Below are 15,274 nucleotides of genomic sequence, written 5' to 3'. Positions count from 1 at the left end.
ATCGGCGACTTTATGTTTCTATGTCTTGTAACATGCATATGTGAGCATTTGTGTTGCATTGTGATGCGTCAACTACTGAATATTCCTAATTGGATGAGATTGCTTGGGTATGTAATTTTAGTGCATCAAGACACCCGTGGAAGATCAATACGGTCTGGGTGTGATGGCTAATTTTACTACGCCGGAATATCAAGAGTTCCAATCTGGATCCAAATTGATTGTCCCTCGGAATGACCCTCGGAAATTTTCAAGCTAACTTGAGTTGTTTTGTAGATATGTTGTAATCGCGGATGATTACTCTCTTTCGAGAAGGGGAGATGTAACAAATTGCTGACGTGTCAAAGCCTAAAGAATGGAGCCAACTTACACATGCCGGCCGAGGGGCCTAAACCCTAAGAAGAGCAAGTAGCAGAAGAAGAAGAATTCCTACCAACTTATGGGGACCCCGTCCGATGGGGCCCCAAGTGACATAAAGAATTAAAATCAAGCAGGACTCACACTCACACAAAAAATTGTGAAGCTGACTGATGATGTGGCAGATTTTTGAAAATCACGTTGATTGATGATGTGGCATGCTGTACGATTTCCGCGTTTTGCGCTGACTGCTGACGTGGCAGTTGTACGGAATTCCAGCTTTTGAGCATTGCTTTTTGGACCAGATTCTGTTGAGTTTGAAGGCTTTTCATTGTAATTGCTTTTTAGGCCAAGGGCCTTTAAATATGAGGCTAGGGCTCATTCTCTGGCATGCTTCCTGGAGAAGGTGCAGAGTTTGGAGTACCGGCTTGTACTGAGTTAATGCAATATAAAGAAATACCGAAAGGGGCGCCAAGGTTTGGGGCTAGTACTCTCTGGGGTGGAATTCTGTCACTCCATGTCGCGTGTCGTCTCGCTCTTTGAGTTCAGTTGTTATTGAAGTGCTAAAAGTCTATTCAGTCTGTTCTTTTCTATTGGCACATGGTGCCCGTCTTGTGATAGTTACCCCAGGGTGTGTTAGGAAATAAGACGTAGCTAAATAGATTTTTGAGTAGATTACTTAATGGAGAGAGAGAGATTTCACACACAAGAGATTATAGAGTAGAGAGAGAGAGAGAGTACACACGATATACGTGGTTCACCCAATGTGGGCTACGTCCACGGGAAAGCAGCCACTCAATGGCTTTAGCACTTCAAAAGAAGAAGTAGTTTACAAAGGGATTAAACCCTTGATAGAGCTCCCGCCTTGCTTCACTCTCACCACCTCACACTCACCTGGTTGCATCAACTTCACACTATGAAATGTGTGTAGAAATGGCCTCCTTTTATAGGCCAAAAGGGTTGCCCTCTCTTATGAGAGGAAGCCATGTGTAGCCGCCCTTGTGCGAATAAGTCCAAATCGGACCCTCCAATCCACCCATGTGTGGCCGCCCTTGAGAAGACAAGTCCGCTTTTGAATTCGGCCACCGGACATCAGCCATTGACTTCCGACCATCGGCCATCGGCCATTGACTACCTGCCACCGGCCAACCGACCGGTTGTTTTCCGACCACTTTTCGGCCGCCGTCCGGCCAGAATATTCCGGCGAAAAAAAAAAAGGTCTCGGGAAGCTCTGCCCCCGAGGCCTCTAAAGTTGCCCCTGATTCTTGTCCGTGAAAATTTTGGTTTCCGGTGAGTGATTTTCCTTCACGCACGATGGCTTCTCCTCATAATGGGGGCCTTACAAATGTGCGCTTTTACCACAGAAAATTACAAGGGTAAATCAAGCTCCATACTTAACAATCTCCACTTGGAGACTGATCTCCAAACCAAACCGGTGACTGCTTTCTATTCTGGCTTTTTATCCTTGAATGCCAATTGAAGGTGAGCAAAAGCTCAACTTCTCCTTGTTGACCACCTATGTAAACATGTCTGCAGGATTTTCACTTGTATGCACCTTTCCTAGCTTTAGCTGTCCCTCTTTCAAAAGAGTGCGTATAAAGTGATATCTCACCTCAATGTGCTTTGTCCTTGAATGAAAGACTGAGTTCTTCGCAAGATGGATAGCGCTTTGGCTATCACTGTACAAGACACAATTGTCTTGTTTGAATCCAAGCTCTTCTAAGAATCTGTGAAGCCACAGAATTTCTTTGCTTGCCTCCGTCATTGCTACATACTCTGCTTCCGTGGTAGAAAGTGAAACCACTTTCTGCAGCTTTGAAGCCCAGCTTACTGCTGTGCCTCCAACCATGAACACATAGCCAGTAGTGCTCCTTCGAGTATCTTTGTCACCTGCCATATCTGCATCAGCATACCCTTCTAGAAAAATATCAGTTTCTCCAAAATACAAAGCATTTGCTGTTGTCCCTTTTAGATACCTAAGTATCCACTTCAAAGCTTGCCAATGCTCTTTACCTGGGTTGTCCATGAACCTACTCACAACTCCCACTGCATGTGCAATGTTTGGCCTTGTCCAGACCATAGCATACATTAGAGAACCTACCGCTGCAGCATATGGAACTTTAGACATATAGGCTAGCTCGTCTTGTGTCTTTGGACACATATCCTTCGTTAGTTTAAAATGACCAGCCAAAGGTGTAGAAACTAGTTTTGCATTTTGCATTGCAAACCTTTTCTAGTATCTTCTTGATGTAATCTTCTTGATGTAATCTTCTTGAGATAGCTTTATTGTCTTCTTCGTCCTGTCCCTTGATATTTTCATACCAAGTATCCTCTTTGCAGCACCTAAATCTTTCATTGAAAAGATTTAGACAGCTCCTCTTTTAGGTCTTTGATGTCCTACATGTTAGCACTTGCAATCAGCATGTCATCAACATACAACATTAGGATGATGAACTTCCCATCTCCCAAATTCTTCGTGTAGACGCAGTGATCCGAGTTGCATCTTGTGAATCCATGATCCAGTATCCATCGATCAAACTTCAAGTACCATTGTCTTTATGCTTGCTTTAAACCATACAAACTCTTCTTTAATCTGCAAACCATTTTCTCCTTACCTTTTACTTCATACCCCTTTGGTTGAAGCATGTAGATTTCCTCCTCTAAGTCACCGTGAGGGAATGCCGTATTTACATCCATTTGCTCGAGATTTAAATCATGAGCAGCCACAAGGCTTAAGACAAGCCTAATTGAGTTCATTTTTACAATAGGAGAAAATATTTCATTGAAGTCAATACCTTTCTTTTAAGAAAACCCTTTTACCACAAGCCTAGACTTGTATCTTTTCTTCCCGCCTTCTTCTTCCTTCAGCTTGTACACCCATTTGTTTTGAAGTGCCCGCTTACCTTTAGGCAACTCAACCAACTCCCATGTTTGGTTGCGATGTAGTGAGTCCATCTCTACTTGCATGCTCTTCGTCCATTCTTCTTTGGATTCATGTTGCATAGCTTCTTTGTATGATTCCGGCTCTCCAGAATCTGAGATCAAGAGATGGTTGAAGGAAGGAACAAACCTTGCTGGAGGTCTACTTGCTCTTGTAGATCTTCGGGGAATAGGTTGAGGCTCCTCATTTGGTTGACGTTGTTGCACATTGTCACCGTTTGCAGTCCTTGAGTCTTCACCGTCCTCAAGCTCCATGTACTCATCACCTGTTTCTTTTGTTTGTTTTCTTTCCAAGTAATCTTTGTACATATTTTGTTCGTTAAAAATTACATCCCTACTCCTTAAGTTTTTACCATCTTCAGGATTCCATAGGCGATACCCAAAGTCACCTTCTCCATAGCCAATGAAGAAACACTTTTTGGACTTTGCATCTAGCTTTGATCTTAGGCTTCTATCTATGTGCGTGAAAGCCTCACACCCAAACACTTTCAGAAATGCATAATTCACCGGTTTACCTGTCCATGCCTCTTCTGGAACTTCCCCATCCAATGCCGTTGAGGGTGACCGGTTGATTAAGTACACAGACGTACTTACAGCTTCCGCCCAAAGCTCAAGCGGTAGGCCTGCATGTAGCCGCATGCTTCGTGCTCGCTCCATGATTGTCCTGTTCATCCTTTCCGAAATCCCATTTTGTTGAGGTGTCCTTGGGGTTGTCCTTTGTCTCCGAATGCCATTGCTAGCACAAAAGCTTTCAAAAGCTTGGCTGCAATATTCACCTCCATTGTCGGATCTGAGGCATTTAACCTTGGTACCTGTTTCATTCTCCACAAAGGCTCTCCACCTTTGAAATATGGAAAATACATCGGATTTATTCTTCATGACATAAACCTATGTTTTTCTAGTCGCATCGTCTATGAATGTTACATAGTACAATGAGCCACCAAGTGATGGTGTACTTGCAAGACCCCAAACATCAGAATGAACCAACTCAAGTTTTTTATTTTTTCTTTCATTTCCTGATTTTTGAAATTTTACCCTTTTTTGTTTACCATAAACACAATCTTCACAGAACTCTAAGTCCACTTCTTTCAAACCTGGTAGAAGCTTCTTTGTTTGAAGAATTTGCATTCCTTTTGCACTCATATGCCCAAGTCGGTAGTGCCACACCGCACTGTCAACTTCTGTAGTTGCTGCACAAGCTGAAGGTTGCGTGCTAACAGTACACAAGTAAAGTGTATCGACTGTTTCTCCCTTGGCAACCACCAAAGATCCCTTTGAGATCTTCCACCGTTTGTTTCCGAATGCAATGTTGTGACCTTCATCGTCCAATTGTCCTGTAGAGATCAAATTTTTGCGAAGAGAAGGAACATGCCTAACATCTTTAAGCTTCCATTCATTTCCGTTAGCAGTTTTGACAGAAACTGTACCTTTGCCGACAATCTCACAAGCTTCATCATCTCCCAAGTATACATACCCAAAATTACCTTTGGTGTAGTCTTGGAAATGTTGCTTGTGTGGTGTTACATGGAATGAAGCCCCGGAATCTACTATCCAGGAATTAGACACATTGTCTAATGAGAGAATTAGAGCATTTTGCTCTACTTTACCTGCCACATTGGCCTCCGATGTTGGCTTGTTGTCTTGAGACTCTGTCTCCTTCTTCTTCTTGGACCAGCAATCCTTCTTGACGTGACCCTTCTTTCCGTAGTTCCAACATTCAAGAACTGACTTTGTGCGTGACTTGCTCTGCCTTGAGCGATCACGACCCTTTTGGTTTTTGAACCTCTCCTTAGGCCTTCCTCTTGTTTCCACTGATAGTGCAGCACTTGATGATTCTCCTGTGCTTCTCCTTCGCATTTCCTCGCTTAGGAGAACACCCATAACATCATCAAACTTAAGAGTATTTGTACCAGAGATAGAATTACTTACAGCCATCACAAGGCTGTCCCAACTATCCGGTAGAGATGATCTTATAAGGAGAGCTCGCACTTCGTCATCGAAATTGATTTTCACCGATCGAAGTTGACTTATGTTTGTTTTAAAGTCATTTAGGTGTTCTGCAACTGAACCATTCTCTGCCATCTTTAGATTGAACAAGCGCTTCATACGAAATACCTTATTGAATGCCGATGGTTTCTCGTAGAAGTCGTCAAGTGACTTCATCAAGTCCTCCATGGTCTTCATCTCCGAAACATTGAAGGCCACCGTTGACGCCAAGCTTAACCGGATTGTTCCCAGTGCCTTTCGATCAAGGACAATCCATGCTTCATCTGCCATTGTTGCGGTCTTCTTCGCAAGACCGCCTAGTGGCAAATAGAGGTCCTTCTGGTAGAGATAGTCTTCAATCTGCATCTTCCAATGTTGGTAGTTTTTGCCGTTGAACTTCTCAATCTTGAGCTTCTCTTCCTCCGCCATAACTCCCACTCAATTCAAGGAATCCTTTCCTTGAGATAATTTAGCTACGAGCAAAGCTTGCTCTGATACTAGTTGTTAGGAAATAAGACGTAGCTAAATAGATTTTTGAGTAGATTACTTAATGGAGAGAGATAGATTTCACACACAAGAGATTATAGAGTAGAGAGAGAGAGAGAGTACACACGATATACGTGGTTCACCCAATGTGGGCTACGTCCACGGGAAAGCAGCCACTCAATGGCTTTAGCATTTCAAAAGAAGAAGTAGTTTACAAAGGGATTAAACCCTTGATAGAGCTGCCGCCTTGCTTCACTCTCACCACCTCACACTCACCTTGTTGCATCAACTTCACACTATGAAATGTGTGTAGAAATGGCCTCCTTTTATAGGCCAAAAGGGCTGCCCTCTCTTATGAGAGGCAGCCATGTGTAGCCGCCCTTGTGCGAATAAGTCCAAATCGGACCCTCCAATCCGTCCATGTGTGGCCACCCTTGAGAAGACAAGTCCGCTTTTGACTTCCGACCACCGACCATTGGCCATTGACTTCCGACCACCGGCCATCGGCCATTGACTACCAGCCACCGGCCAAACGACCGGTTGTTTTCCGACCACTTTTCGGCCGCCGTCCGGCCATAATATTCCGGCGGAAAAAAAAAAGTCTCGGGGGCGGAGCCTCTAAAGTTGCCCCTAATTCTTGTCCGTGAAAATTTTGGTTTTCGGTGAGTGATTTTCCTTCACGCACGATGGCTTCTCCTCATAATGGGGGCCTTACAAATGTGCGCTTTTACCACAGAAAATTACAAGGGTAAATCAGGCTCCATACTTAACAGGGTGGACCCGCTCGACCGCCTCCAAGCCCAAGTCAAGGAGTTGAAGAACCAGATTGAGGAACTCAAAACGCGTCTTGCTGCCTTCGAAGCGCATCTTCAATCGCTTGAATCTCAAAAGCTAGCGGACATTGACCACATCCTAGCAAAGGCCCAAGAAGTAGAGCACCAGAATGTGGCTTCATTAGCCACCCAAATCCAAGTAAATGCTGCCACCATCCCCTTCAAAGTGGAGGAGTGCCTACAAGAGCGTCGTCGTTGAGAAGGCCTTGCGTTGAGCGTACGCATTGGTGGCTTGCTCGTCTCCTAGTAGAAGGAGAATGACAATTTTCCTACTTACCAAGCTCAACAAGGCTATCCAACCAATCAAGTTTGACATTCCCACCATCGAATTCGTCGATCGGGATCCCCGCACCAACCAAGGGAGCCTTGTTTTCAAGACCAAAGAGGACCGCATGGCACTCTTAAAGCAAACGCATCTTCTCAAGGGCCCAACCATATGGATTAGCGAGGCTCTAACCCCCTCCCAACTCAAGATAAAGAAGCAAGAGCTGCAGAAGGTACGAGATGCACGGGCCGCAGGGAAGTATGCTGTCTATTGTGGTGGTAGAGCCATCATCGAGGAGTTTCGAACACAGAATTCCACCCGGCATCCCCCTCCTCCCCCCTTAGCCACCCCTACCCCATAAGCAACATTTGTTGCAATTTTGTTGTATCACCCCCCTAGCCCCTCTCCCCACCACATCTATATGTGCCATTGCAGACGTTGTACCCTCTTAAATAGAGGAGCCTCTATTGTACACGTTTTCTTGGTCCCATAGGTCATATTTGACCTCCGAGGACGATAATGGAATCTCTCTCTCCCCTCATCGGCTAGATCTTTAAGGTCTCTTGGGATAGTTTCCTACGACGTTAAAACTCTCTCTCTCTCTCTCTCTCTCTCTCTCTCTCTCTCTCACAGCATTTCTCTCTCCTGCCCTAGATGACTCTCCACCTGCAGTGTCTTTGCAGATCCAGGAGATCTCGGCGACGTGGTTTCTCTCGGAGATTCACATTCGGATGTCGCTGAAAAGTGTCTGCCATTGGATAAAAGAGGTGGTGCACCTGTTGCTGCTGTTTTCAGCCATAGCTGTCTATCTTCCGCTGCCACCTTTAACAGTGATTGGGGATAATATAGCTAATGTCCAAGCTATATGTGATAAAGTGACGACCTTTCACTGATAAACAGTGAAGTAAAGGTTGTATATTGTCTAAGTTTTGAAGATTGTGTTTAAATTTGTCGTCTGATGTTTCAGTTGAAGCCCTTACATTGTAGATTGTCATTTTAGGTGATAGCTTGTTTTACATATTAAGTGATTGAACTTTTGTCCTATGTATTTCTGGTTATAAGTGTTTGTAAGTTTAAGGACCCAGTCTTTGCTCTATCTTTTGTTCTTGGTGTGAAGGAGAGTAAAATTGAGTTTTGGTAAAAACTAAAGATCATTCCCTTTCATGTGTCTAATTTATCTTGCCAAAATTATAAAGCTCAATTCATAATGCCAATCTTTTGCGTATTTCCATCGGAGTAGCGGTTAATTTTAAGTAGAATATTCTATGTATCATCTTCTTTCTTCATAGATTTATGCGTCACTTGATTGTTTTTTGTGCATAATTTCCTTTTTAATCTTGTGAGCGTATAGTGCAGCAGAAAATTCCATATAGTCTATGCGAAACATGGCTTTTGTACAATATCTTATCAGTGGAAAATGAATTTGTTACTGATACGATGTGCTAGTGGCTCATCTTTTTTGGTCACTTCTCTTCCAATGATCTTGTTTGTTCAGCTTCAATTTTACTTTTCTCTTTGCCACAGGTCTGTCTAGTATCACCAGATAATCCAAAGGCTGATAGAAGCACATACCATTGCAGGTTGGTATTTGTATGCTCTTTATCTAATAAGCTAATTATGGTTTCTTGATGGATGTACCACCTTCGTAGGAATGTGAAGCGAATGCCATTGGGTGCTCTTGATCCATCTCTCGCACTCGGCTTTTATTGTCGGAACCAAGGTCAGCATATAAGATTAAGCTTAGCTCAGGTCAGCATATAAATCGTGGAATTGTGATTTGTTTTTTTGAAATATTGCAGAAGATTTCAGGGACCTGTGTGAGAGAGCTCTGGAATTGGAAAGAAAGGGAGACGGGGCTCCGATGTTTACCATTTCACAAAGCAACAAAGGCAAGTCTTTGGTACACGATAGTCATATTATGTGCTCAGAGGAAGGATGGCAGATGTTATGATGTGAGTGATTGATAATGCCCTTGATACGATCCTCTTTTTCTGATATCAGAAGATGTATACACTATCCTTCTCTTGTGACAGTGTCTTCCTTTGTATGTGAATTTGAAGATATGTACACTATCTACCAGCTGGCGACTTTTCTTCTGTTAAGTGCAATGACGATTTTTTGAGGAAGGTGCATGCTTATGGTTTGTAATACCTTACAGCAGTTAGCACATGCAACACACGCGCATGGGGAGATTACCAACCCTAACTGAGACTACTTCAGAGTATGGGGACTGGTAGAGGATTGGCATGTTCCATTATGTAAGCAACATGAGCTCTTTGAAAATTGAGAGGAATTGTGGATCTTCAACTCCAAAGATACATATGTACGCTATATACCAGCTGACAGAATTTCTTGAGTTAAGTGTAATGATGTCTGAGGAAGCTGCATGCTTTGGGGTTATGGTACATTCCAGCAATAGCACATGTGACCCGCACTCAAGCTGAGATTAGGGATATGGGGCCATGACCAAGATTGAGTACAGGGATTGTCAGAAGATTGGGACGACTGTTATCAATGGTCTTATCAGAGTTTTGTATCTACTCTTCATTTGCTGATAAAAGGGAATTGTCAATCAAACATGTAGGTAACTTGATGAAGAAGGTAAAAAAACCCAATGATTGAAGTGCCGATAAGAATGGGCACCTTGATGGACCAAGCTGGTTTGCTATAGGTACAAATACGTGGTCTAAGCGAAGAGGCTCTGTTAGTACAATGTTGAATAACTAAGCCACTTGAGTATCAAGTACCTGAAGTGGGTTTCTCCCTTGGACCTAAAGCTTATATGAAGTGGTGGTTGAGCCTAAAAAACATGGGAATATTCCTGTGGATCAAGCTCACATAGAAACCATTTACCTAAAGAAATTCCTCGGAGCAGGGCAGAGGAAGGCATAAGCCTCTGCAGGAGAAAAGCATTTGAATAAGAAATGAACAGGGAGAATTGGGACAAGGAATGTGAAGGGGTAGGCTCTTGCTTGCACATATCGCTGCATTATCTTCAGCTCAAAAGAAAAAGATCACTTCGGGATTTATTAAAAGTTTTAGACATAAAAAGCAGCACCTTCAAATCTTCAGAAGAGGGGTTTAAGTTTGCCTATATGTTTGAGCACCACACATGCCTGGGTGGCTGTAAACCCACAGAAATGCAGCCAAAAGTCAAGAGGTGTTGGTTCACTCATGACCTTTTTTGAAAAGCAAAAGAGAATATTTGTTCTTCAAAACACCACCGCTTCAAAAGATTTTAAATGGGCCACTATTAAGTTGAGAGGACTTTCTAAGGGCCAAAATCGCTAAACTTGTACTTAGCTTGCTTATTTCCAAGCCACCCTTGGCGGAGCTGTCCAAGGATAAAGAAAAGCGACACAATTATTACCCCAAACAAATAGTAAAATAAAAGATTCTTGCAGTTCTATCACATTCAATTTGAGGGATTGAAAGTTTAAAATATGTCGAGAGTATACACAAGACCCGCACATCATTGGTGCTTGTGAATTTCAGTATGAAATACCTCAGCCACAAAGCTTAATATGTAAATGAAAATAGGCTGTAGAATGGATTAAGATGCTAAGACTATTTGTAGATAATCCTAGGCAAGCGATGCTTAATATGCTATTGAGTTTATTTAGTGATGCTAAGTGTGCTTGTAGAAACCATCTTATCTTAACAAATCAATGGAGAAGCACCAAGCAATTTCCCATAGGGTTCACAACACTTTTGGGGTAGAAAAGGGTCTTTTGTTGAATATAGAGCATTGTGGCTATAGAGATTATTGATTGTATTTGCTTTAGCACACACAAAACAGAATGTCCACCATTTACATGAGATATAGCAAGAGAATGCTTAGAGACTTGAATTTAATGCTAAGAGATTGATGTTGATGCATCCTTTATCTTAGTTTTCAAGTAGCTCCTCTTGATGTTGAAGATGATAGCAGATACTTGCTAAGTTTTTGGTGCTTCTTCTCTTTGGGTGTCCCTCAAGAATTTATTTGGCTCTTCGCAATTGCTTCATGTGCTTGGCATAAGATGACATGAAATGAAGCAGCTATCAAACTAGACAACCAAAACAAAAATATGCAGGTAGTAACTCAAGAATGATGACACAATTGACACATATGATTGCATAAAGGGAATTGAAAATGGCTTGTTTGTATTTCAGTGTCAAGGGAAAACCCTTAAAGCAAATGTAGAGATTGACAAATCATCCGAACGAAGAAACTTGCTATTTGCCAGCTTGTGGAGCCTTTGGATGGAATAGTGGATCTTTGAGTATGATAAATCAAATGGAGAAAATATTTTTTCGTAGACATTGTGCACTTATGGGAAACTGTGATGGTAGAAAAGCTTTGTCCAATGTGAATGCCAAGTAGCATGCTATTTGAGAATGTCGTGTTGGTTGTGTTGAATCTCTACTATGTATGATTCCAATTAAGGCAATATTTTCAATCAATTGTCTTAGTGTAACACTAGATTCACAATATCTTGAGCCAAATGTTGTTGTAATAGTCAAATTGTTATGGGTATTTCCCATGGGCTTACCATGTTGCTTAGTTGGAAATTTGGCCCAAATTGAATAATCAATGGCTTAATAGCACCAATTAAATAGTTGGGGGTCTTGGGCTTGATATGGGTATGAACTCCTCAATTGATTGCTTTGTTTGTAATGAACTAGAGAAGCTCCAATAGATGCTGGAACTTCTCAAGGTGTACTCGTTTGAGAAGCAAGTGAGGTGATTGCACCAAATAAGGACCATCTCTAATGAGGACTTCTAGATCTCACAAAGCGTTTGTAGGTTCACCATCATGATGCATATGATGATTGAGAGAGAGAGAGAGAGAGAGAGAGAGAGAGAGAGAGAGAGAGAGAGAGAGAGAGAAGGGTCTGCTCACGCGAATCGAGCATGCACTGGCAGAAGTGGGGTCCAGCTCCTCTGCAGAGAGCAGTGAGGACGACAATGGTCCAAGCTTTGAGTGACCTCAACCAGAGCTTGCTGCAACTGCCTCACATGCTCGACCAGGTCAATGGGTGCTGCGGTAGGCAGTGTGGGAAGCACCAATGGTCGGAAGGGTGGCGATGAGGGTACTGGTGGTGAAGGTAACTGAGGGATGCAGGGGCTCGCTGGTGAGGTTGATAAGCTTGACAGGCTCCCGTGAGAGGTCGAGGGATAACTGGCTGAAGATATTGGGGACTGTCATAGCGTTGCTGAGTACTTTGGACATTGGCAGAGGTGATGAGGGATCATGAGGCAAGAAGTAGAGAGCGAATCTTTACTTGCAAGGTACACGAAGCTGCAGGGTTCGAACGGGCGAGGCGAGAGCGTAGTCATTTTTCGAAGCATACAGAATTTCCTTTCTTCAATTTTTTCAAGAGGAAAATTAGGTTTATTTTTTGGGTTTTTACACTAATTTTGTCTATTTTCGAGCAAAATTTCTCCTTTTTCCCTTGCCTTCGCTGACATTTTTGGCCTGCCCAAAAGGCAAAGGCTATAGAGATGGCTTCTCTTTTTGCTGACTAAAATAGAGAAAAGATCATGTTGTATTTTCAAGCATTTTTTTGATAGGTCAAAAAGGTTGATTGGTTGAAATAAGATAGTGGGCACTGAAGAGTGTGTAAATCTAATGATAGACATTTCTTGAGCTTTGAAATGTGAAATGAATTCTAATTTACCAAGAAAGGAGTTTGGACTTCTATGCTACCATATGATTAGCGTAAGTTAACATGGAGTTTCAATGTTACATGAGCCATGAAACTTGCAATGGTTGAACGTGGAAGAGACATTTGGCACAACCCTTGAGGAGATGAGGGTGGGCACGAGGCAGCGATGTCGCAGACTTGGCAAAGCTGCCCCAGGGACTTGACGCACATCGTTGTTGCGTGTTTATTCGATGAGGTATTGCAGTTGAGCCTTGAGGGCAAGTTAGGGTTGCCAGGGCTTCATGAATGAGTGCTCATGCCAATCCTTTTGTTCAGCTAGTGGTGGCCTACCGATGCATAGGATTTCTCCTTTCTCTGTCCATGCGCTTGCAGCCCTGCACTTGCTTGCAACCCAACCCGATGTCTTACTCATAACGTTGGTGGTTCCAGAGGGCTGCTTGTTGGCGCTTACCTCATGGAGTTCATTTCCAGATTCATGCATGGTGAGACTCCTTCAAACTTTTTCAAATTTTTAGTTTGATTCATCCCGGTTTAGGTTTTTCTCTTCGTTTGCAGATTTACAGGGTTGGGAGTCAAGTGTATGCCTCAGTGTGTTTTCGAACACTTTAGTAATCTATCCTATTTAAGTTTTTGCTTTTCGGTTGCAGAGTTTCATGCTCAAGAGTCAAGCGCTTGTATTATGAATGCTCTTCCTAGTTTCTTAGGGGGCCTGTTCGTGCACAGATCTGAGTTTCCTTATTTCTCGCAAAATTGAACATGCCAAAAATAATTACTCTGTTATGATTAAGCATGTTTCCCTGTGACATGTAATGAAACATCGGCAACACTTTGTGCCACTCAAGTGGTTAAATATTTGAAACAATAAACTGGTTACTGGATACATATTATAGATCTGTGATGATGGGAAATGAAGGGGCTCTCGGCTCAATGATGTGTCATAATGAGAGGGGAAGGATGGATGCTACTAGTCCGTTTCCTTCCTTGACGTTCCATCCAGGACCAGGACCAGGACCGTCACCCGTGTATCTGGATCTGACTGTGGAGCAAGCCATAGTTAATGTGTGGTAACGTGGTTGCAATGCTTGACTAGCTGCAACTTGCAACCCGTTTGCAAGAAGGGCCTATAGGGGTCGAGGGCCTTCCAATTTCTTCAATAGTGGAGGGCCAATCAGCACACTAAAAATGATGCAATCCATAGGATCATGACTCTTGAGCTGGTGTCCCCTTGCAAGACCTTGCAATATATTGTAGGGCTTAGCATGTAGGCTGTAGTGTTTGCCTGCTGTTCTGGCTCCTGTGATTCATCACCTATTCTTAAGCTTGCACTTCATAACCTGCTGCTTGTTCATCCATTGTTTTCGGGTCTTGTAAATCTGCAATTCATCATCTGCTGCTTGTTCAACCGTATGTTTTGGTGCTTGTGCAATAGAAATCTGCTAGTTAGCTAGTCATCTACCCTCACCAAATATTAATCATGTGTGGCTTCCATGCTGCTGTTGTTGCCAGATGCAGTGTCAACGACATTGACCATCATCTTCTTCCAGGCGTTGGGAAGGATGACGATTTTCTATCACACAGTACTGTTCCACAGATGACATTTTCAGGAAAGCTCTATGGCAAGCTGATCAACTCCTGCTCCAACCTCCTGGACGTCACCCACCATAGCCAGTCTCCTGGCCTCTATTTCCCCTTTCGCTTCTCCCATGCTACTTGCACCAGTAACCTTGTCCTACCGCTTCTCTTTGGGGAGTACGTCTCAATCTTCAAAATGACCCATGCGTGAATTGTGCACGTTTGTCTCGCTGCCGCTCCTCAGCAACGTATCCTATGCATGTTTTTCAAGCTCACTCCCTAGTCCCTAGGAGTTGAAGCCGCACTACTGCAAGCTTAAGCTTGATAAGTGGCAAGCAAAATGGAAGGAATTTGAAGAGGAACAACCCAACTCAGCTCGCAATGACTTGGCAGAATGGCACAAGGCTTTAGAAATGCTCTCTTCTCATAGTGGACTTGACCCACTGAATTGAGAGAATTTGCTCGATCAACCATTTGCAGTAACATTCCACCTCTAGAGAGGCATGATTTCTCTGGCTCATAAGGCATGCGGTGCGTGTCTCAGGTGTAGTACTTGTGTCGTTAATGCTTGCATTTTAATCCTTTGTGTTGTCTGCACTCTCAAATATTCTAGGCTAGAGCTACATCAGATCTTCATTAGCATGATGAAAACTCGTTCTGCAACAAGTATCCGAACTAGCTCTGGTGCTTAAAATCATGTGTTCATTCTTTCAATGATTTGTTGATGCACTTACTCGTTCTGCAACAAGTATCTGAACTAGCTCTGGTGCTTAGAATCATGTGTTCATTCTTTTAGTGATTTTTTGATGCACTTACCTAGGGCGATACACCATTGTCTAGGAGGACTCCAACTCGGAGGGGGGGAGGCATTGCCAATGCGAACCCAGTGTGCAAAAAAGGGACATTATTTTCTATTATTTTTGGTTTTGGTGTTTTATTATGGAAATTTTTTGTGAACCCGACTAGTTATGTCCTTATTTAACTTGATTCTACAAATATATGAGGACAAACACCAAAAATGACCTTCTAGGTGTGTGTATATATGTAAAAATACAATTTTTTTGAGTTAAGATATGATAAAAAAGGATTAATCTAAACAAAAATATTACAAATAAATGTACGTAGAGGGTTATTGTATTTTTTTTAAAATTACTCTGTCCATCCTCACTACTGTGCAACTTGTACT

At 42.7% G+C, this 15,274-nt stretch overlaps 2 protein-coding genes across 4 annotated transcripts in view; both read left to right on the top strand.

Moving 5' to 3' along the window:
• LOC147458620 (cysteine protease ATG4B-like) overlaps positions 1 to 9,264 on the top strand; it is a 51,035-nt gene extending 41,771 nt beyond the window's left edge. For 2 of the 3 annotated variants that reach the window (XM_086510086.1, XM_086510084.1), the window contains 3 exons: positions 8,389 to 8,444; positions 8,514 to 8,584; positions 8,664 to 9,264. In XM_086510086.1, coding sequence (XP_086366212.1) covers positions 8,389 to 8,444; positions 8,514 to 8,584; positions 8,664 to 8,815 — 279 coding nt within the window. In that variant the 3' untranslated portion in view covers positions 8,816 to 9,264. The remainder of the gene's footprint in view (positions 1 to 8,388; positions 8,445 to 8,513; positions 8,585 to 8,663) is intronic. The other variant, XM_086510085.1, reaches the window with a different exon arrangement.
• Positions 9,265 to 12,575: 3,311 nt separating this feature from the next.
• Positions 12,576 to 14,957, top strand: LOC147458619 (uncharacterized). The gene is made up of 4 exons (XM_086509664.1): positions 12,576 to 12,751; positions 12,832 to 12,872; positions 12,946 to 12,998; positions 14,023 to 14,957. The coding sequence occupies exons 1-4, from the start codon at positions 12,683 to 12,685 to the stop codon at positions 14,109 to 14,111; spliced, it is 252 nt and encodes an 83-aa protein (XP_086365790.1). The 5' UTR covers positions 12,576 to 12,682; the 3' UTR covers positions 14,112 to 14,957.
• The last annotated feature ends 317 nt before the right edge of the window (positions 14,958 to 15,274 follow it).

This window comes from Adiantum capillus-veneris, chromosome 4 (genome assembly GCF_014529385.1).
Source record: "Adiantum capillus-veneris isolate H3 chromosome 4, ASM1452938v2, whole genome shotgun sequence".
In the NCBI taxonomy this organism is placed as follows: Eukaryota; Viridiplantae; Streptophyta; class Polypodiopsida; order Polypodiales; family Pteridaceae; genus Adiantum; species Adiantum capillus-veneris.
This window is presented reverse-complemented; position numbering and strand designations above follow the sequence as displayed.